At 42.5% G+C, this 23,740-nt stretch overlaps 1 protein-coding gene across 5 annotated transcripts in view; it reads left to right on the plus strand.

Annotated features, from left to right (window-relative positions):
• Positions 1 to 23,740, plus strand: part of PDE4B (phosphodiesterase 4B) — a 651,743-nt gene that overhangs the window by 488,057 nt on the left and 139,946 nt on the right. For 4 of the 5 annotated variants that reach the window (XM_060206363.1, XM_007528234.3, XM_060206364.1 and 1 more), the window contains 3 exons: positions 8,302 to 8,338; positions 8,464 to 8,534; positions 20,186 to 20,235. In XM_060206363.1, the coding sequence (XP_060062346.1) occupies positions 8,302 to 8,338; positions 8,464 to 8,534; positions 20,186 to 20,235 (158 nt within the window). The remainder of the gene's footprint in view (positions 1 to 8,301; positions 8,339 to 8,463; positions 8,535 to 20,185; positions 20,236 to 23,740) is intronic. The other variant, XM_060206365.1, reaches the window with a different exon arrangement.

The raw sequence follows: 23,740 nt of genomic DNA on the forward strand, positions 1-23,740 counted from the left end.
TTAAAAAAAAAAGTTTCAGAGTTGACCAAAATTTATAGATGGTCATACCATTTTCGTAGATTTAAGACATTCTTACTAACTAGGGACCCCGTCATTTCTTACAATAATGATACATATTCGAATGAGACTAATTATAAGTACACAACTACTCTGCTTTCATGTGTGAAGTTCGTACAAGAATTGTACACAGAAAACAACACTTAATTTCTCAACACCCATTTTGCAGGTAAGGAATTTGGACATAGAAAGGTAGCCTAAGGGGGACCAGGTGGTAGCGTACCTTTTTAAGCACTCACATTACAGAATGCAAGGACCCAGGTTCAAGCCCCTGCTCCCCACCTGCAGGAGGGAAGCTTCACGAGTGGTGAAGCAGGGCTGCAGGTGTCTGTATGTCTCTCTCCCTCTCTGTCTCTCCTGCCACTCTCTATTTCTTTCTGCCTTTATCCAACAGTAAATAAATAAAAAATATTTTTATAAAACCTTATGAATAGGAAGAATGCATAATAGTGTGCTACTTGTCTCCAAAATATGTTGTTTGCCTCAATATTGTATGTCCTCAAGATCACAGGCTATGCATTACAGGAAAAGTTCAAACAAACATCTGTAGGTAGGGAGGAAACAAGAGAAAGATGAAGTCAATAAAACGTAAAACCTTCTTCTTCTAGCGTTTGCCCTTCTTCCGTAGTCAGTCAACAGCATCAGGTTGAGCCTGATGTAAAGTTTCGAGACCTCCATTGAATCTGGAGAGGTGGCAGTCGTTGACTATGTGGGTCATAGTCTGTCTGGAGCCGCAGGGGCAGTTCGGGTCGTCTCTGGCTCCCCAGCGATGGAACATAGCGGCGCACCGGCCATGGCCTGTTCGATAGCGATTGAGGAGGGCCCGATCATAACGTGCTAGGGCAAAGCCGGGTTGACGCTTGCAGGGGTCTGTGATGAGGTGTTTGTTCTTGACCTCAGCTGACTGCCAACTCTGTTTCCAAGAGTCTGGAACAGAGAAGTGCAGTGTAGGCGTAGGGGACCAGATTGGGTGACGAGACGTCAAGCGTTGGACAGGGTGGGCGAAGATATCCGCGTATATTGGCAGGTCCGGTTGAGCGTAGACGTGGGAAATGAACTTAGATGATGCCGCATCCCGACGAATATCTGGCGGGGCGATGTTGCTAAGAACTGGCAGCCATGGAACTGGGGTGGAAGGGATGGTTCCAGAAATGATCCTCATGGAGGAATATAATTTGGAATCGACCAAGTGGACATGGGGGCTACGGAACCATACTGGGGCACAGTATTCTGCAGTGGAATAGCATAATGCCAGAGATGATGATCGCAGTGTGGAAGCGCTCGCACCCCATGAGGAGCTGGCCAGTCTTGCAATGATGTGATTCCTCGCGCCCACCTTTGCTGCAGTTTTTATGAGATGTTTGTGAAATGACAGAGTGCGATCGAGAGTAACGCCAAGGTAGACTGGCTGGGCTTCATGCCGGATTCTCGTATCGCCAAGCTGCACATTAAGCTCACGCAAGGCCGAGGCATGGTGTAGATGGAAAACAGATGATACCGTTTTTGCAGTGCTAGGGATTAGTCGCCATTTTTTACAGTAATCAGATATCAGAGACATGTCTTTTGTGAGTGTTTCCTCGAGGATGTCAAACTTGGATGCCTGAGTTGCACAGCAGATGTCATCGGCATAGATGAACTTCCTTGAAGAAGTTTCTGGGAGGTCATTGATGTAAATATTAAATAGCATAGGAGCCAGAACAGAGCCCTGGGGGAGGCCACTTGAGACAAGTCTCCATCTGCTAGACTTGTCACCCAGATGCACCCGGAATCTTCTGTTTTGGAGAAGAAACGATATAATGTTGTCCACCCATGGAGGCAGGCATCTTGAGATCTTGACTAGGAGACCATGGTGCCAGACCGTGTCATAAAACCTAAAGCACAGTAACAAGAAAAAATTTTACTCCCAAAATGCAATGTACAGATCTGGACGCTAGGTGGTGCTCACAGAGCGGTTCTAAATATTCAGATTTGTTTCTGAGAGCTTATCGCCCTTTTTGTTGTCTTGTGAGTCTAGCACCACTAAAGTGTTCATAACCATTGGAAGGTTTTATTCTTCCTATGCCGTCTCAACTCTCCATTATTCACATGCCAAATTACAATTTTAAAACATTCAGATTCACTTTCAAAATAATCTGGTTGTACTCAAATGGGAGCTGGTTGGAGTGCTTGCAATCAGTCATTTCATCATCAACTATTGTGTCTGATAGGACTAGGAACCATCACATCCTTTTCTTACCTCTGAATATTCTGTTCTTCTGAACTTCAAAAGTTCCATAATGGGAGGCAGGTGGTGGCGCGCCTGGTTGAGCACACACGTTATAGTGTGCAAGGGCCTGGGTTTAAGCCCTTGGTTCCCACCTGCAGGGGAAAGCTTCCTAACTGGTGGAGCAGGGCTGCAGGTGACTCTCTGTTTCTCTGCCTCTCTCTGTCCCCTTCCCTCTCAGTTTCTCTCTGTGTCTATCCAGTAATACATCAACGAATACGATATTTTTTTAAAGTTCCATAATGCTAGTCACATTGATATGACTCCATTGACCTCTGCTTACCTCATTAGTTTGTGCAGTGTAACATCCTGTTCTAACAACAATATCTCAGCTCCTGACACTGCATCTGTAAGTGATTTGCTATATACTGTTTAGCTTCCAGAAGTTATAGAAGGTCTACTTGACCTCAACTCCATTACTTCATCTCCAACTCAACCGTGTGTCATGAACTGAGTGAACTTCACAGTAGATGTATAAACACACAGAGAAATATTTCACCCATCTATGGTCACCTCAAGAAAATAGCCAGGCATAGAGGCAGTTCTTCCTACAAGTCATATCACAGCTTTCAGCACACCTCCTCCAGGGTTATTGCTGGGGCTTGGTGCCAGCACTACAAATCTTTTGCTTCTGGTGGCCATTTTTTCTATTTTATTGGATAGGACAGAGAGAGATTAAGAGGCGAGAGGGAGGGGGTCAGGTGGTAGTGCAGTGGGTTAATCACAAGTGGCACAAAGCGCAAGGACGGGCGTAAGGATCCCGGTTCCATCCCTGGGCTCCCCACCTACAGGGGAGTCGCTTCACAGGCAGTGAAGCAGGTCTGCAGGTGTCTATCTTTCTCTCCCCTTGTCTGTCTTCCCCTCCTCTCTAGATTTCTCTCTGTTCTATCCAACAATGAATGACATCAACGACAACAATAATATCCACAACAAGGCTACAAAAACAAGGGCAACAGAAGGGGGGAAAAGGGCCTTCAGGAACAATGGATTTATGGTGCAGGCTCTGAGCCCCAGCAATAATCCTGGAGGCAAAAAATAAATAAATAAATAAGAGGGGAGAGGGAGAGAGCAAAATAGACACCTGCAGACCTGCTTCAGGTGGGGAGGCGGAGGCTGGAACCCGGATCCTTGAGCAGGTCCTTTTGCTTCGTACTGTGTACACTTAACAGGGTGTACCACCACCCAGCCTCTCTCTTCTCTGAACTATTCTAACTCTCCTTTCGTTTCATCTCCAAGAACACTTTAATCTCTCCTATCTGCCGATCAACCAATCGATCTATCATCTACTTAGCATCTGTTCTTACTATTACTCTGATCCCTCCTCTTGCAAGTAACTCCTGAATCTCTATCTCTGACCCTCATATTTCAGTCTTGCCATGTAAGGTTCATAGCGGGATATCATCAAATAGATTAAAATTCAGTATGTGGGGAAGTGACACATCTCATCCTCCAATCCAACTTCCTTTAGTCATCTCTGGGTTTTTGCAAACACTCATATTTTTTTTCTTTCTTTCTTCTTTTTTTTTTAGAACTAGAATCAAGGTCTTTATTCTCCTTTGGTTAGTTAATTGCCAAATTCTTGGCCGGATATCGAGGGACCCTTCAAGTTGTTTTTTCCTGTTCCTTCTTCTGCCTCACCTGAATGACTGTAATGCCCCCCTAACTATTTTCCCCAGCTATCTTCTCTCCAATACATTATTCAGTGTCTAGAGCAATTTACTTTTTCTTTTTTTTTTTTTTTGCCTCCAGGGTTATTGCTAGGTCTTAATGCCTGCACCACAAATCCACGGCTCCTGGAGGCCATTTTTCCCACTTGGTTGCCCTTGTTATTGTTGAGTAGAACAAGGAGAAATAGAGAGTGGAGAGGAAGACAGAGAAGGGGAGAGAAAGACAGACACCTAAAGACCTGCTTCACCACCTGTGAAGCGACTCCCCTACAGGTGGGAAGCCGGGGGCTGGAACCGGGATGTTTACGCAGATCCTTGAGCTTTGCACTATGTGCACTTAAGCCACTGTGCTACTGCCCAAACCTTCACTGATTCGTTGCTTCCTTCTCAGACTGGTGTCGACTATGTAACTATTGTTCATAATATGGACGTGAAGAAGAATCTTGTTCTTTCTAGATGTGAAAAGTTAATATGCTCAGCATTACCCAGACAACCAGAGAGCATCTCAGTGGACATGCTCATACCATACCATACCATTTCATTACCTTGTTCGTGTTCTGTCTCATTGGCAACGATTCATGCCATTTACAACCTGCCCTTCTGTTGGTATGCTTCTAATTCTGCTTCTAAAACCCCCTTCTGTTTCATTGATTTAATCCCCCCTGCTTAACACTGTGTTCTATTTACATAACCACTGTTAACTAAGCACCACCCTGCCTGCAGGGCATTGGTTTAGTCCCCACTGGTTCATGATGTCTTTTTGCTCTGCCCCCTCTTGTAGTACACCCTGATTTGCACCAGTCACTTTTCGCTCCACCCTCTCTATGTCACATCCTGTTTCCACCCTACTTGGCGACTATAAATATAAGGACAGGTATTATGATTATAGATAATTTAGATGGCTTAGATTGTGCTGCGTTCCACATGAATAAAGAGATATTGCGTACAGCTCAGCCATGAGTCCCTGGTCATCTGTCTCCCGCCCGTGAAACTAGCCCAGCACCCTTCAACATTCATCTCAAGCACCACACATTCACTCGCACTTGTGACACCTCATTAAGTATCTACCATTTGTATTTCTCTCAATGTGCTTTGAATATTTTTCTAACTACTTACTACATTCACTTATTTTTTTCTCTTTACTTATTTTTTTAATTATACTGATTTATATATTATTGGATAGAGACAGCCAGAAATTGAGAAGAAAAGGGAAGACAGAGAAGGAGAGAGACAGAGAGACACCTGCAGCCCTGCTTCACCACTAGTGAAGTTTTCCTCCTGCTGGTAGGGACCAGGGGCTTGAACCCAGGACCTTGTGCACTGTAATGTGTCAGCTCAACCAGGTGTGCAGCCATTTTTTCCTTTTTTTTTTTTTTTTGATAGAATAGAGAGAAATTGAGAGGAAAAGAGAGAAAAAGAGAGACACCTGCAGCCCTGCTTCACCACTCTTGAAGCTTCCCTCTGCAGGTGGGGAGCAGGGGCTTGAACCTGGGTCCTTGAGCACAGAGATGTGTGCGCTCTATGGGGTATTCCCCTCGAGTCTGTTTAAATGTGTGGAATCGTGGATCCTGTATGATTCCATCTGACAACTACACAGGATCAGAAAGCAGGAAGGAATAGCACAGTTTTGGGTTTTTTTTTTTGAAAATCCAGCAGTTTCCACTTTTCTACTTCCTGTGCGGTAGCCAACCTGCTCTGAAACTCAATATTATTTATGATAAATATGTAAAATAAGTGGGAATGTCAGGACCACCTATGGGCTGGGAGAATAGCTTAACAGGTAGAGTGCACACTTTCTCAGGTAGGAGGCCTCTGATTTCAGTATCCACACCACCTGAGATCACCGTGCATGGTACCATGAGCTGCCTCCCCCCCCCAAAAAAAAAAAAAAAAAAACAAGGAGATATGTTGTTGAGTGGGATCCCCTCTGTGTGTGTCTTTTCTAATATTTAATTAATTAATTTTTATTGATTTAATAATGATCGATAACACCATAGGATAGAGGGGTACAACTCCACACAGTTCCCAACAGTAGAGTTCCTTATCCCATCCCCTCCACTGGAAGCTTTCCTATTCTTTATCCCTCTGGGAGTATGGACCCAGGGTCATTATGGGGTGCAGAAGGTGGGAGGTCTGACTTCTGTAACTGCTTCCCCACTGGACATGGGTGTTGGCAGGTGGATCCATACCCTTAGCCTTCCGGGTCAACTAGGAATACCAAAGGAGACCACCTGGGACCACAACAAGGCAGGACTAGAATGACTTCAGAAACCCACCAAATCATCGGTGAGTGCAAACACAGGTGGCTCCTGGACAGAGAGAAACCTAGGGAGAGAGAAAGTGACTGTTAACAGTCCGGCAGTTTACCAGTTGAGACTCCACCTCCAGTCTGTTTCACCAACAAAAAGACTATGAAGGGAGGAGAGGACTCCCCTGAGACTCACCAAATACAACTGTGTCTCCATTGCTGCTGCCCTCAGAATCTGGAGCAGCGGCAGGGAGGCCCTGTGCTGACACCAGGGGACAGAGAACTAACACGGAAACTCAGAAGAAGATCTATACCTCCGTGGCCTAGCGGTGGGGGCTGTCAAAGTCTCTTTGCATAACCACTGGATTATCTCTACCCCACCCTGCTTTATCTCTTGGTCAGGACTCAGTGATTAAGCTAAGAAGCCTACTTGTAGTTTAAAAGCCCATACCCCTAGCCTGTTTCTGTCTTTCCCTAGTGGGGCCAGGGCTCTGGAGACGTGGGGTTCCAGGACACATTGGCAAGGTTGTCTGCCAAGGGAAGTCAGGTTGGCATCATGGTAGCATCTGCAGCTTGGTGGCTGGAAAGCATTAAGATATAAAGCAGAGCAAATTGTTTAACAGTCAGGAACTGAAAAGTAAGAGTATAGCAGATGAGATCTGGGGTCTCCATTTTGGAAAAAAAGCTAGGAAGTCTATTTTAGGTATATTCCAAGGGACCTATGATTTTACTGATTTTTGCCTGAGCTTGACAGCTAGCATACAGGTGGGCTAAAGGTATTGTTTGGGGAGATGTTGTCAGATTTGGAAATAGGACTAGACATTACTCTGGTATGTGTCTCCCCCGGGGATTGAACTCGGGTCTTCATGCTTGAGAGTCCAATGCTTTATTCACTCCACGACCTGGACTACTCTCTCTGTGTCTTTATAGTTAGTTCTACCAAGTGAATGCGTAAGTTTGCTCGATTGAAATGAAAGAAACTTGCCATTTATCACAAAAAGAGAAGAAGAAGGAAAAAAAAAAAAAACTATTGAAGAATCCCATGTTAGAGAAGAGGGCACAAACATGTATTATTCAACTCTCAACCTCGGCCTGGTCTTTCTAGTGGTTACTAATTGGTTGCTTATAAGTTGACCTGTGAAGAGACGTATCTGTGTGGTAATCTTAAGGGCAGAGAAGACAGATCACCACTGAAAAGGTCACCGTCAGCTTTTGTCCATGCTTGTTGGTTCAGACTGTGATGATGACTGGCCTGGCTCTCTGTCTGCAACTCAGGCCAACGTGTCTTCCTCTGAGTTTAACGGAGCATTTTCTGATTGTGGACTTGAGCGTGTGCTTCAGAGAGAATGCATTTCTGTAGAAACACTTCTGACTGATCCTATGCACAGATTCATATAACATTAGGTTCAGCCCAGTCAGATCTTTGGGATAAAATGAACAACACTACTACTGGGATAATAGCAGGTTCACTCAGTACAGTGCCATTAACAGAGCGTTTCCTTGGTACTTTAAGAAAAAAAAAAAAGTTACATTAAAAACAAAAAGTAATGGGATTCCCAGACAGAAATCTGTGTTTCAATGGCATTAAGCCTGTGGTTCAAATCAACAAAAGCCAGGAAATCCAGAGTTAACCTTTATCCAGACTGTTATGCTATTTTTTCCAACTCTGTGTGTGCCTGCCCTCCCTTTGAAATTTCCTGGCTACAGCAACCTAGCTCAGCCAGTCACTTTGAATTACAGCACTCTGGGTCTGCTTTTTAATGGGAAAACACCCTGAGGACAAATGCTTACTTGCAAATGCTTTTAAATGTAGTCACTCTGAATCCTGGAGTCATGAACTTAGTTTTGTTTTTCTTTTGTTTGTTTGTTTGTTGTTGTTGTTTTTCCCAATCTCTTAAGCTCCTGAGGTCCCAATCATGCCAGATGGTTCTGTCTAACATACAAGTGGAAGCACTTGAATGACATTTGTGCTGCTATCACTGATTGATAATGTGTAATATTTCAGCTAGTGTACCACAAGGAAAAATTCATATGAATTCTTAATGTCTCTTTTCTATTTTCACCAGACACGGCGATGACTTGATTGTCACACCTTTTGCTCAGGTAGGTAACCTGTCAGCCCCAGCTGGCTCTCACTTGGTCCTTGGAGATAATGTCTAAATATGGCTATTGAACATGCCTATTTGTCTCCTGTCCATAATCATCTCCAATAACGTTTGTTCTTCTAGGTCCTCGCCAGCTTACGTAGTGTGAGGAACAACTTTACCGTCCTGACAAACCTTCATGGGACAGCCAACAAGTAAGTCTGATTATTTGTAGAGTTATGAATCTCTTCCATAAATGCTAACACACTGAGTGGCGATTGAATAAAATAATAATTGTGCATGAAAATTTTCTCTCCAAGCTAAAATAGGATGCTTGAGGATGTAAAACAACAACATCTTAAAACTGGTGAGATGTTAGAAATGAGTGAGTCTGACTCACTAATCTTTGTGCTGTCAACACTCAGCAGACAGTAGGAGTTCAGCAGATGAAGAAATGAGGACATGCCTCTTGATGTATCTTTACGACTTTAAGATAATCCATAAATTCTTTGAAATTCTTTTGGAATAAAGCATGAATGAATTCAGAGATTTAAACTTAAAAGTGCCCAAAAGTTCAAGTACAAGTTACGTTTTTGTTTTTTTTTAAATAACAAACAGTTTTATGCGATTTGACTGATGTGAATGGGATTATCTTCTTCTCTGCTTTCCATTAACTACATTCCCTCAATTATTTAAATTTATATCACTGGGGAGTTGGACGTTAATGCAGCGGGTTAAGTGCACGTGGCACGAAGAGCAAGGACTGGCCTAAGGATCCCAGTTCGAGCCCCCGGCTCCCCACCTGCAGGGGAGTCGCTTCATAGGCGGTGAAACAGGTCTGCGGGTGTCTGTCTTTCTCTCCCCCTCTCTGTCTTCCCCTCCTCTCTCCATTTCTCTCTGTCCTGTCCAACAACAGTGACATTAATAACAACAACAATAATAACTACAGCAACAATAAAAAACAAGGGCAACAAAAAGGAATAAATAAATAAATTTTAAAAATTATATCACTGAACTTTTGATCTTTTTATCTATAAAAGGAAGACTTTGAATTTGATATCTCTGTAGTAATTTTCTTCTTCAGCAATCACTTCACTGTGTATGTTTGATCTAAGTGTCAGTTCATTCCCCAATATATTCTGAAGACCATCCTAAGGCTCAGGAGATCATAGACTCAATGGTGAAATGAAGGAAAGAAGGAGAGATCTGGGACCACTGAGTCAACCTCTGTCTTACAGAAGGAAAAGACCAGGGTCTCAGAATTGAGCAACTTGCTAACAACCAGACCATTAGGTCAGGAACACACAATGGCCAACTCCTAGACCTTCTGATGTTTCTCAACGTTTGCTAGACTGGCTGTGTTAGTGAATATTCAGCAGAAAATATCTTACCTCTTCAGACTTTGAGAGATTATTCAGTGTTTGGGGGGAATGTTCCTCCAGCTTCCTGTGTGCTGCTGTCACTGAACAGCTAAGCAAATTAACATCAGACAGACTAGAAGGAGGGTAAGATCATACTTATGGAAGGCATGTGAACGATTGTCATGACTGTCCTTCTCAAGTAAATAGAGTGCTAGACGTTTATATACTGTCCTGAGGAGCCAGGGATGTCAAGGATAGAGAAGGAGTTTTTCCAGGATTGACAAAACCTTGCCTCTGGATATTTGCTTTGTCTTGAGATAGGTTTATCCAAATAAAAAAATTTTATTTCTGGAAATATCCTTACATCTAGGTAAATAACCTAGATATAAATCGAGGAAATCTGCATCCTTTAAGTAATAATAACAGTTTCAACTGAAGTATGCAAAAATGCACTAGTTCTGGTAAGTAGCAGTCAGTCATACTTAAAGCCTGTCATCCTAACTCTTACTGCAGTACCTTTTCTTTTATTCACTAATTAATTGGATAGAGACAGAGAGAAATTGTGAGGGAAAGAGGAGATAAAGACAGACACCTGCAGCACTGCTTCACCACTCATGAAGCCTTCCCCCACTGCAGGTGAGTCCTGGGGCTTGAACCCAGGTCCTTGTGCACTGAAATGTATGTGCTTAGCCAGGTGCACCACTGCCCAGCCCCTGCACTGCTTTTTCTACTCAGTGTATCTGATAAGTCTTCTGGGTTACGGGGAGATAATCTCTGATGGTTTTGAGACAGAGATAGTCAGAGAATGGAAGCACAGAAGAATGTTTTCAAGAATCAAAATAGGAGAAGTGATTCTCTGAACCAAGGTGATGGGGACTCGGCAAGCCATGGTTAGTGAAGTTACATTTCCAAAGAACCTGTTTCAAAGAAGCTACACATATTTATTTATTTATTTAGAGTGATTATATATTAATTTACAAAAGTACATGCCAACAGGGCTATGATTCCACACCATTCCCACCTCCAGAGTTCTGAATCCCTGATTCCCTCTATTGCTGTTCCCCACAGTTCTCCCAAGGTTGCAGAAATGAGTTAACCGTCATCTCTACAACTGTCTGTCTGCATTTGTACAAAATTGCCCCCTTTTGTCAAGAAGCTAAACTTATTTAGTGTAACTGAACTCAAGTCCACTCCGTCACACAGATTCCAAAGTGGGAAGCTGTAAATGAGATGTTTTCAGCTACTCATAGATTCGAACTTGGAGGCACTTCCTCTGGTAGCAGAACCGCAGCCATTTAACCAAACCCTGCAGATCCTTAGGCAATATCAACTGAAGCTACTTTCTCAAGAAGCGTGTCTTGGCAGACCTTTGAAAAATTTTGAACTACATAAACCTCCAGGAACCGAGTAGCCTCATAGAACCATCTTGCCGCACAGAGTTGACTGAGGGCCATCCAACCAAGCCATGTCCACTCATTCATGTTTGCTGCAAACCAGATCACACAGGATGAATTTTAGCAGGAAAACATGAAGCATCTAATGAGCTTTCCCAAATCCATATTGGTATTTGCTTCCAACTGACTACGTGACTGATTTCGAGCACTTTCTTGAACCTGCAGGGCACATCTGGTACTAGAACATCGCCCCAAAGAGTGGAAGTTGCCTTAGTTTTGTACCAGTAGAGAAATGAAAGATGAGTTTCAGCCTCTAATAGAACAGACAGGCAGAGGCATCTGGGCAAACCAAGGTGTTTTAACATATGCCATTCTATTTCTAAAGAGTCTCTGTCTTTGAACAAAGAAAATGAAGATAAGAATATCTGTCAGGAGTATATCTGACACACTGAGAGCATTTCACACCACACACACACAAGAAACCAATTTTCTTTCTTTTTTTTTTTTAGTTTTTTTTTCTTTTTATTTATTTATTTTCCCTTTTGTTGCCCTTGTTGTTGTAGCCTTATTGTGGTTATTATTGTTGTTGATGTCATCGTTGTTGGATAGGACAGAGAGAAATGGAGAGAGGAAGGGAAGACAGAGAGGGGGAGAGGAAGATAGACACCTGCAGACCTGCTTCACCGCCTGTGAAGCGACTCCCCTGCAGGTGGGGAGGTGGGGACTCGAACCAGGATCCTTAAGCCAGTCCTTGCGCATTGTACCATGTGCGCTTAACCTCTTTTTTTTTTGCCTCCAGGGTTATTGCTGGGGCTCAATGCCTGCACTATTTTTCCAATTTCGTTGCCCTTGTTGTTATTGTTATTATTGTCATAGCTGTTGTTGGATAGGACAGAGAGAACTGGAGAGAGGAGGGGAAGATGGGGAGAGAAAGATAGACACCTGCAGACCTGCTTCACTACTTTGTAAAGCGACTCTCCTGCAGGTAGGGAGCCGGGGGCTTGAACAGGGATCCTTCTGCCTGTCCTTGCACTTCAGGTCATGTGCGCTTAACCCACTGCACTACCACCCGGCTCCGACAACAGAGTTTCTTATCCTCATGATTGAAACTCTTAAGGTTCATGGAACTCAGGACTGGATGGTGGTACACCTGGATACGTGCATGTTAAGATGCACAAGGACCCAGGTTCAAGCCCCTGATCTCCACCTGCCAGAGGAGGAGCTTCATAGGTGGTGAGGTCTTCAGGTGTCTCTCTCCCACTCTATCTCCTCCTTCCTTCTCAATTTCTCTTGGTCTCTGCCTAATAAGCAAATAAATGAATAAAACGCTTATTTTAGTAAGATTCATGGAACTCAGAAGCTGTTTGCTGATTTTGGTTCCGGTGTTCTGCTCTGAATATAATATGTCAGCAATAATTATGGACTTGGAGAGGTGCCTGTGAACATCTGGACCTTGTGGTTCACTCTATAAAAAGGAACCCCCACATAGAACTGTGCCTCACATTAATCAAGATCTGCTTCATCAACTGGCTCTTTGCATCGTCTGTCTGAGCTTTGCCACCCAAAGAGTGAACATCTCGGAGTTCCTGTGGAGATGATTTCTCTGCATTTCCATACAGTGTTCTGTTAAAGGATTGAGCCCCTGTGTTTTGGCTTCAAATTAAGCCAAATTATTTCCTTTTACTTAGGAATTGACTTTGAAAATCTGCCTTTGATTTAGTGTTTTAATTCAGGTAAGCATCCACTGGCTTCAAAGAGTCTGAGAAACCACACCCTCCACACCCTATAGACGAGGGTGCCCCCAGTCAGACAACTGGAGGGCAGACAGGCCTTCTCAGTGTTCAGCAGTGTGTCTTATAGCACAGAAACCACCAGTGGCTGCAGAAAATCATGTAACACCTGGGTACTAACATTCTTCCAAGGAGAAGTTCAACAACATGTGTGTAATCTTTGAGCAAGAGAGGGGCCGAGTGGTGGCACACCCAGTTAAGCACGTGTATCACCAAGGGCTCGTTCTTGGGTTCAAGCCCCCTCACTCCCCACCTGCAGGGGATCTGCTTCATAAGTAGTGAAGCAGGTCTGCAAGTGTCTCTCTCTCCTCCTCTCTATCTCCCTATCTTCTCTCAGTTCATCTCTGTCCTAGCTAATAAAAAATACATAGAAAAATGGGAGTCAGGCAGTAGTGCAGCGGGTTAAGAGCACGTGGCACAAAGCTCAAGGACCGGCTTAAGGATCCTGGTTCGAGCCCCCGGTACTCCCCACCTGCAGGGGAGTCGCTACACAGGCGGTGAAGCAGGTCTGCAGGTGTCTTATCTTTCTTTCCTCCTCTCTGTCTTCCCCTCCTCTCTCCATTTCTCTCTGTCCTATCCAACAACAATGACCACATCAATAATAATAATGACTACAACAATAAAACAAGGGCAACAAAAGGGAATAAATAAATAAATATTAAATATATATATAGGAAAAAAATGGCCACCAGGAGCTGTGGATTTATAGTGCTGGCCCTGAGCCCCAGCAATTAGAGGCAAAAGAAAAAAGAAAAGAAAAAGTAAGAGAAAAAAAAAAGAATTAGTAACCCCTTCGTTAGTCCCAGTGGCTATCTAAAGTGTTTTTCATTGCTCTGTGTATGCTGGCATGGTCTTTAAATGGCCTGAATATCACAGGGGCCTGAGCATTTTCAGCTGGCAAGGGTCTGGCAGCCATTCCTCAGTCAGCAAGGACACATATGTAAAGCCCCTCACACAGGACCTGGAACACATTAAGTTAGCAGTAAGCTTCGTGCCTGCCAGCTTCACCCAAGTGGCATGTCCAAGGCTATGCAGTTGGAAGGCACCAGAGGCAGGATTAGGATTCCTGTCTTGCAGGTAGTCCTGTTCTCCTGCTCTGTCTTGCTCAGGACTGGAAAGTATGGATGACCATAGCTACATAATCTTCCCTGTAAGTAGAAATGTCTCCAGCTACCTAGGCATTCAATTTCTTAAGATTCTCCCATAAGTTGGGGGGAATCACTGGAAACTGGACAACCACTACTATATTTTCTGGCATCCGTCTGTTTTGTAATTGGTCCTCTTGTGTCCTGTAAGCCATACTACAGCTTCCCAAAGTCATTCCTTCATTTTCAATATATTTAGCTTCTTTGTAGTGCCAGGTCTGGAGAATAAATGAAAAAGGCTCCTGCCTTCCTAAAACTTACACACAGGGATGTTTATTGCAATTAACAACTCAACGTAGAAACTGCATTTTCTTTTTTTTTAAGTTTTTATATATTTATATATTTTCCCTTTTGTTGCCCTCATTTTTTTTTTACTGTTGTTGTAGTTATTATTGTTGTCGCTGTTAGATAGGACAGAGAAATGGAGAGAGGAGGGGAAGACAAAGGGGGAGAGAATGATAGACACCTGCAGACCTGTTTCACTGCCTGTGAAGCGACTCCCCCTGCAGGTGGGGAGCCAGGGACTCGAACTGGGATCCTTATGCCGGTCCCTGCACTTTGTGCCATCTGCGCTTAGCCCACAGTGCTACCGCCCGACTCCCCTTTTCTCTCCCTTTTTGTCTCTGCCTCCCCCTCTTGATTTCTATCTGTCCCAATGAATAAAAAAACTGTAAAAAATAAAATAAAATAAAAGGCTACCAGCAGTGGTATATTTGTATTGCTCCAGGATAATCCTGAAGGCCGAAAGAAAGAAAGAAAGAAAGAAAGAAAGAAAGAAAGAAAGAAAGAAAGAAAGAAAGAAAGAAAGAAATAAGAAGAAGTACAAAGGAAGGGTGAAAGGAAATAGTAGAGGAGGTGAGTCTGATACTTGGAGCAGTGATGTAAGTTTGATAGTGGATGTAGGCTGCCACACACAGAAGCGAGAAACTGTACTTCTGACACTTACTTAGTGCTATCAACCAGTGGGCAATCAAGAAATTTTCAAGTAAGATATATTATTAGTCTTGTAGATGCATATTGACTATCTGTACCACAAAGAACATCAATATTGTGCATAGTTCAACATCTGCTTAAATGCATCTTTTCTTAAATTGCTTGCCAGGAAATTGAGAAAACAGACAAAAAAAAAAAAAGCAGGAATGGAGTGCACTGTAGAGTCAGGGTGGGAGACCCATAGGGAACTATGGGAAGCACGGGTGAAACAAGGACTGTACAGAGAAGACTCCTCTGAGAGGGAATTCCTATATAAAGTCCTAGGACTGAGGAAGGAAGGAGTTTGCCACTTAAAGAGAACAATGCCCATCGGCATAAAACATAGACACGGGTCCAGAGACATGAGTATGCATGGTGCTTAATTAAGGAATGATATATAGGGGCCAGGTGGTGACACGCCTGGTGTCCTACCATCACAGTATTCGAGGACCCAGGTTCAAACCCCTGGTCCCCACCTGCAAGGGGAAAGCTTTTGCAGGTGTCTCTCTGTCTCTTTCCCTCTCCATTTCTCTCTGTCTCTATCCAATGATAAATAAATGAAAATATTGTTAAAATATTAAAATAATAATAATAATAAAATTAAATTGGCAGCATTGAAGAAAATTAGAAATAGTATATAAGACCAGAAAAAAAAAAAACACATTCATGATAATTGGCTCCGCAAATCTTTTTCCCATCAATGGGTCAATTAGTCAATAGTTTATCAGTATTTCTGAAATGCTTATGTCAAGTGAGTCCTTCCTAAAGAGAATATGAGGAAAGAAGCCAGGACATTCTACCACTAGCTGGTCAAGGTGGTAGAGATATTGTGAGTCCCTATGAGTTTTAATATAGGGAAATAACCCTAAAAGTCCAAATACAGACCTTTGGGAGACTACAAGAGGCATGCACTGTAGTTAAGAGGATGACATTCTCTGGTAATGTGGCAAGTGACCACAGGTTGAGGGCTCAGTCCTCCAAGAACATTGCTTCCACTACCATCTTCTATGCCAATCTCAAGTTCAGGCCTTTGAACCTTGGCCTCTAAGAGACTGGCTATCAATCAGAAGTCCCAGTGCAGTGACCCTCTCCTTGGGCTCATTTAACTTGTTAGAGTGGCTGACAGGACCCAGAGGAATATTTTGCTTACTACATTCCTGGCTGACAAAAGGTTAAGAGAGAGGAACAGCTAGATGGAAGAAATGCATTGGAGAAAGCATAAAGAAAGGAATGTAGGTCTCTTCTGCCAGCTGAGTACACTTACTCTCCAGGAATCTGCCTGTGCTCAGCAACCGGGAAGCTTTCTGAATCCAGTTGCATGGACTTTTATGGAGAGAGAGCTTCAGCTTTCTTATTCTTGCATGAGATGTGAATGGCCTACTATGAGGTGCTGAAGCCTCCAGTGAAGACTGCCTAGTACAGAGCCTAGCAGAGTCCAGCAATCACTGAATGCTAATGTCCAAACCCTGATCACACACGAATGAACGTTCCATGCCACACAGGTCATGAAGTTGCTTGCTTAGGCTGATCTAGTAGTAAACAAGAGTGACAAGTATGTACCTGTCTTAACAGACCCTATAGATTTAAATCATAGTTATCAAGAAGCTAGATGACCCTTAAGAGGTCACACTTTTAAAGAGATTTGCAACAGCTAAATTATTTTTATTCATTTATTACTGGATAGAGGCAGAGAAATTGAGAGGGCAAGTAAAGAAACAAATACCTGTAACACTGCTTCACCACTCCTGAAGCTTTCTCCCAACAGGTGGGAACTAGGTGCTTGAACCTGGGTCCTTGCGCACTGAAATGTGAGCTGATAGATAACGAAGTGGTCCCAGTAGCAGTTCATAACCTCGGAAAATAACTCTGTTCTAAAGCCAGTGTGTAGACCCGTCCTTAGCAACATCTTCACAGATGTTCTTTATCATTCTGTATAAGAATTTGATCTCATTCCCAAACCCTCTCATGTATCATAATTTACAGAATCCTGTTTTATTAGTAATTTACAAAATTCTAAGATAGTCAGTGTATAATTCCACACAATTTCCATCACCAGAGTTTTATGTCCCCATCCCCCCTCCAGCAGAAACTGCCAGAGTTTTCCCAAAGTCATAAATATGGGTTACCTAAATATATATATTTCCCCAACTTCTTCTTTTTTTTACCTCCAGGGTTATCGCTGGGGCTCAGTGTTTGCACTACAAAACCACTGACCCTGGCAGACATTTTTCCTATTTTTGTTGCCCTTATTGTTGTTGTTGTTGTTGGATAGGACAGAGAGAAATTAAGAGAGATGGGGATACAGAGAGGGAGAGAGAAGACAGACACCTGCAGACCTGCTTCACTGCCTGTGAAGTGACCCGCCTGCAAGTAGGGAGCCTGGGGGCGGCTCAAACCAGGATCTTTATGTTGGTATCAGTCCTTGTGCTTTGCACCACCTGCTGTTAACCCACTGCGCCTTAATCCAGCCTCCATTCCCCCAGCTTCTGTGGTCCTGCTTTCAATTCCTTCCTAAGTCATGCCTACACCTCACTCCTACATCTCTTACTACTTCCAGTCTCCTCCTTTTCTCTCATCCCTCTCAGATAAGAGAAACAATCTCTGACTTCCGCTGGTGTTTTCCAGATTCTCTTCCCTCTCAGTGATGATATAAAAACAAAGATTTCTAGTGGCAGACATTCTAGGACCCTGTAGAACTGGGGTTCAGAGTCCTCTGGCCACCTCCTTCTCTCATTCCCCTCACCCCCTGGCAGTATGGAACAAAATTCCTTTTGGGGAGTGGGGTGCAGAAGGTAGGAATTCTGGCTTCTGTAATTCCTTCTCCACTGTTGGCCTGTCAATTCATGCTCTCCTAGGCTGCCAATTTACACTCCCTGATCTGTGACTTGCCCAAGCTCCTTGAAGGTATATACATGTCTTTTCAGGAAATGTGACATAAATATCGACACCCAAATATACGTACCACATGAAGAACACTGCAGTTTAGAAGGGAGAACGTTTCTTCCAGCATGGGAAATGGTGGCTAAAGGCTCCACCAGGCAGGTTGTGCTCAGCTGGGGTATTAAAATTAGGTGATATCTCTCCACATAAAATCTCCATTATGGGAGCACATCCAGCACAGACAATGGCTTGAGGAAAAAAATATTTGGGAAACCGCAAATATTCTTGCTGACAGGGAGCTGCGGATAAGGCCTGGGAGGAGATAAAGGACATTGGAGGGGTCTGAAGTCTTTACCCGCATGCTGGAGCCACCTTCAAGGAAGGAGGTTAAACAACACCATTAAAATAGAGGTGAGGGGTCCGGGTGGCAGCACACCCAGTCAAGTGCACATGCTACAATGCACAAGGGCTTGGCAAGCCTCTAGTCCTCACCTGCAGTGAAGCAGTGCTGCAGGTGTCTCTCTTTCTACCTCTCTCACTCTGGATTTCTGTGTCCCTATCAATCAATTTTATTAAACAAATAAAATAGAATGGAGAGGGATCAAGAAATGGGGAGCTCAGTTAAGAGACAAAAATGAATGTTTGGCCTGCCTCCCACCCCAATTCACAAATTGAAACCCTAGTTCCCAGTGTGGTGGTATTTAGAGAAGGAACTGGGTATAGATGAAGTAAATTTATAGAAGTCTGTAAAAAAAAAAAAAAAAACCTGATTCCTAGGTCTTATCTCAAATAATCTAAAACATCTTCACCAAGTTTGGGGGAAGGGATTTATGTTTTTTGTGAAGATCTTTTCAGCTTCTTTAAAATGGTGTATGAGAGAGACCATAGTATAACTCCACCATTGTATTTTTGTGCTTAGGGGCCAAACCAGGCATATTCCAAACAAAACTGGTGGTCAACTACTGAGTTAACCTCCAGACTGGGAAGGAAGTTTTTAATAACTCCCTAAGCAAGTCAAGTGCTGACCTATATCTTACATGCGAGAGTCTAGAGTTATAAGCCTAGACTCCCACTCTCTTGCTCCTTGTTGATTTCCCGTTGCTTTTTAGTGGGGCAGAAAGTCTTCTGTCATTGGTTCTGAAAATGTGGTGATGAGATCAGAGCAGTCACATTAGCAGCAGTAGAAATGCAAATATTCAAGCCCACTCCAGGCTGACTGGATCAGATACCTCAGAGCAGATCCAGTAATGTGCCAAAACAAATCTTCTGGTAACGGCAGCAATACCACAGTTTGCGGGTCAGTTCTCTCTCTGTCTGGGGGGAGGTTCTTAACTATGCACTGGAAATTCAAGACAGTTGGGTAGGAATTCTGTAAATTATGCAATGGTTAACAAGAACAGCAGTGTAGTGTGTGGAGTGGGAGAAGGATGGATAAAGAAAAACTTGAAGGAAAAGTAACTCCAACATTGGTAGAACTTGTGTTTCTTTCATTTGATTCTTGACATTAAATAGGCTTGTTGTGGTGCAGATTATGTGGTGTTCCTCTGTGAAAAGACCATTTCACAAGTTAAAAAACAGGATTAAGGAGGCTGGGTGGTGGTGCACCTAGTTGAGTGTACTTATTACAGTGCACAAGAAGCTGGGTTCAAGCCCCCAGCCCCCACCTGCAGGGAGAAAGCTTCACAAGTGGTGAAGCAGGGCTGCAGGTGTCTCTCTGTCTCTTTCTCTCTCTGTCTCCCTATTGCTTTCGCTTTCTGGCTCTTTCTATCCAATAAATAAACATAAACATAAACATAATAATAATAATAAAAGCAGGTTTAAGTGTTCCTAATGGCTGTGTGATCTTTGGCATATGACTTCATCTGTTTAATAAGGTACAGAAATGGAAGACCTGGGCTGATTTATCTGTGAGGCTTCTCTGACTATAATTTTTTACAACAACCCCCCCCAAAGGAATTAGGACTCATAGACATTTGGTACTGTTCCTGTGTAAGCTGTACGCTTCTGGGGTCTCCTGGAACATGGAAATCTAATGCTTAGGGACCAATTGGGGACCTGGAGTATACTACTTCCTTCCTGGAGAGCTGGGGCACCCAGGAGGCAGAGGGGAATTCCAGGTCATCTGGATGTGAGAAAATTGAAGTCTTCGACCCTTACCCTCGTTACAACCCTGCCTTCTGCAGATAACATTATGCCACTTGATAGCTGATTATGACCGTGTGTGTGTGTGTGTGTGTGTGTGTGTGTGTGTGTGTGTGTGTAAAGAGAGAGAAAAAGAAAAAGTATTCATACAAAGACTCAGACCTTCTTTTCTCTCTCTGCAGGAGGTCCCCAGCTGCTAGTCAGCCTCCTGTCACCAGAGTCAACCTACAAGGTAAACCATGTGACAAGACCCAGACCCATCTTTCAAAACAATACAGAAATAATTAATACCTGTGTCTCCGGTTCAAAAGCTTTTCTAGGATAGTAGTGTTTTGTTTGCATAGTGTGGTCTTCACAAGTATGTATCTTGGTGATGTTTTCCATAGCACCCTGGAGCTTCATTTCATTCCATTTAAAACCCAATGAAAAAGCATTTTACATGTTTTTCTAGTCACAGGCACACCTAGAGTTTCAGAAAGTAATTGATGTGCTGCGGTGGTCTTGCTTCTCAGAAGAGGAGCAGGAGGCAGAGCTGTGTTGATAGTGCAGCTTCACCTCAGCTTGCTGGCTCAGATGAACTCCAGAAGAGCTAACCTCAGAGGCCCCAAGGTGTGCCCACATTGGCCTGAGGGCCCCATAGAGTATCTTAATGGTTTTCCATAGAATATGTTAGTGGTTTTCCTTTGAGCATCATCTATAGATCTCACTTAACTCTACATCTTTTCCAGGTGTGAAACCAAAGGCTTTTTCCAGGTCACTAACCATTTATGTTGAAGCCATCCAACTTTATTCCTCGAAGGTGGTGTGCGTGTGCATGTGTGTGTGCGTGTGTGTGTTCAAGGGAAATCTGTAGGATCATTTTTAAAAATAATTCCTTCTTTCTCCCTTTCTTTCTCCCTTTCTTTCTTTCTTTCTTTCTTTCTTTCTTTCTTTCTTTCTTTCTTTCTTCATGAAAAATGAGAGATAGAGAGAGAGAGAGAACCAGACATCACTCTGGTACATGTGCTGCCAGGGATTGAACTCAAGACCTCATGTTTGAGAGTCCAGTGCCCTACCCAGTGCTCCACCTCCCGGACCATAGGATCTTATTTTTTTTTCCAGTCAAACACATTTGCTTTTCTTTTAGACTTAAGAACTGCAGAGATAAAGACAACCTTGAAATAAGAATATGGAGGTATGTTGAACATAAATGTGGCCAGTTAGATGACCTTTACTTGAATCCAAAAAGCATCCCACAACCCCCTCCCAACTTGCCCCCATTATTGTAGAGAAGATTTGAGTTAGCAAGAGAAGCAAGTATGATGGAGTCTAAACCAAGGTTGCCTGACACCTAACGTTGCCTGATGCACTTCTAACAGAATTACTCCCTTTGTTTTACCCTTATGGTCTTCCTTCCTTGAGTCTGTGTTCTCTTGTCTGTATCACATTCATAAGGGTAACGGAAATAGTACAAATGCTAGATTTCTAAGAAAAAGGAACAAAGGTATTAGGCTCCAGTGGCTCGTTGGCTTGTGAAGTATTTATGGTGCCTGTTTTTAAAAATATTTTTTATTCTCATATCAATTCAATAGTGATTTATATAACTACAAATTAATAGGAGTGTACATAAACACCATTCCCACCACCGAAATGGACGTCCCATTCCATCCCCTTCCATTCTCCCTCCTCTCCCGCCAAATATCCACCCTCATCCTGAACCCAGGGTTTTTTACTTTGGTGCCCTACTCCAAATTTAGTCAAATCCTGCTTTTAGTTTTCCTTTCTGTTATTCCTTCTTAACTTCTGTTTATGAGTAAAATATTTTTATGAGGAAAAGATTGAGAACAAAAATAAAAGTAAGAGGAAGATATTAAGCAAAGGTGAGCTTACTTCTGAAGACCTATGGTACGAAACAGAGGGAAGAAAATAGTACTGTATCCATGGACTTCAAAAGCCCTGTGTGCTGATGTATTCTTTCCTTTAGAAGTTTTATAAAAAGAAACGAAATGGAGTGTATTAAGGTATAACTGGTGTGATGTACCTGGAGATCAAAGGAGGTGGTTCTGAGTCTCCTATTATTCCATCATATTGACCTACCAGAGAGACACTATTGCTCATCTTCTGCTAGCCAAAGTTATGGGATGCTTTTGACATCAATTTGAATGTTCAAACTTGGTTTTCAACTTTTAAATAAATAAAGAAGTAACTTACAAACATGTTAAGAATATGTAGTTTTTATGGTTCTGTAAATTATCTCATGAACTGAAGATGCTGCTGGGAAAAGTCATCTTGTGATTACTAACATGGTAACTATAACTTGACAACTAGAAAGTCTAGGGTTTTTTTTTTTTTTCTAAATTCTTTAAAACAATGGGACAAAGAAACTGAGGCACTCTGTGGCAAACTGAAAAAAAAAAAACCCTGGCTTTCCATTAGAAAGAGAATATAACGATACCAATTATTACATAATTATAGTTTTCAAAATCTTCTTAATGCTTAACCACAGTCAGAAAAGGAAGGAGGACACACACATCCTGTGTTTTGTTCTTATTATCAGCTTCAATAAGGCAGGCAGATTTTTCCTGTTATTTTAATATTTATCAGCATATGACAAAGAGGTGTGTTTAAATAGAAACTTTCAAGGGGAATGAGAAATTAATGGCTTAGGGCAAGCAGAGAATTGAAAGTTAGAATGCTACTTTAAAAAAGCCAATTTTCCATGATAATAAAATGAGTTTTTCACTGATTAAACAGTGAAGTTGAAATCATGTGTTTCTACTAACATAAAAGGTAAGAAGCCCAAGAAACCCACAACCCACAACCATTTAGAGTTAGCCATACTCCAGTTTGCCAGGAAAGCATGATTGACTTAGATAACTGATTTCTTGTAAAGAAGCAAGTTTGAGAGACAGGCAAAAATTCTTCTAAAAGGCTTTTAAAAAATACAGCTAAATGGGAAGTCGGGCGGTAGTGCAGCGAGTTAAGTGCAGGTGGCACAAAGCACAAGGACCAACGTAAGGATCCCGGTTAGAGCCCCCGGTTCCCCACCTGCAGGGGAGTCGCTTCACAAATTGTGAAGCAGGTCTGCAGGCGTCTGTCCTTCTCTCCCCCTCTCTGTCTTCCCCTCCTCTATTTCTTCCTGTCATATCCAACAACAATGACATCAATAACAATAATAACTACAACAATAAAACAACAAGGTCAACAAAGGGGAATAGATAAGTAAATATAAAAAATACAACTAAATGAAAAAATGCAATTTATTTTAAAAAGAACTAATTATCAGAAGCCATGGTTACATTGGTATACTCACTCTTATATATTGATCCTTAACTGAAATAATGCATGAGGAGAAATCAAAGCAAACTTCATAGGCTGAAGTAGCTTTCTTCTTGCTATTTAAACAGTTATTCTTTTCAGTTCTCATGGTCTAACACAAATTACCTTCCTCTGTCAAGATACCCTAAATTTTAAAAATGCCAATGTAATCACTGCTGATGCTCCTTCTCTCCCTCTTCCTCCTTCTTCTCTTCTCTTTATTTTGGCCATGCAACAGTTTTGTTCTAGAAGTTGCATTACCTCCATCATAACCTTTTGAAGGCATGGACTACACCTTATGTGCTTTCTTCATAGGTTTATCATCATCAATGTTATAGTATATTTTATTTTCATATAGTAGAAAAACAGTAACATTGAATTGATGAGAAAAACAACATCAGATTTGGAAACTTTACTTTAAGGAAGAGGTCCATATCTTA

This window comes from Erinaceus europaeus, chromosome 13, assembly GCF_950295315.1.
Source record: "Erinaceus europaeus chromosome 13, mEriEur2.1, whole genome shotgun sequence".
Lineage (NCBI taxonomy): Eukaryota > Metazoa > Chordata > Mammalia > Eulipotyphla > Erinaceidae > Erinaceus > Erinaceus europaeus.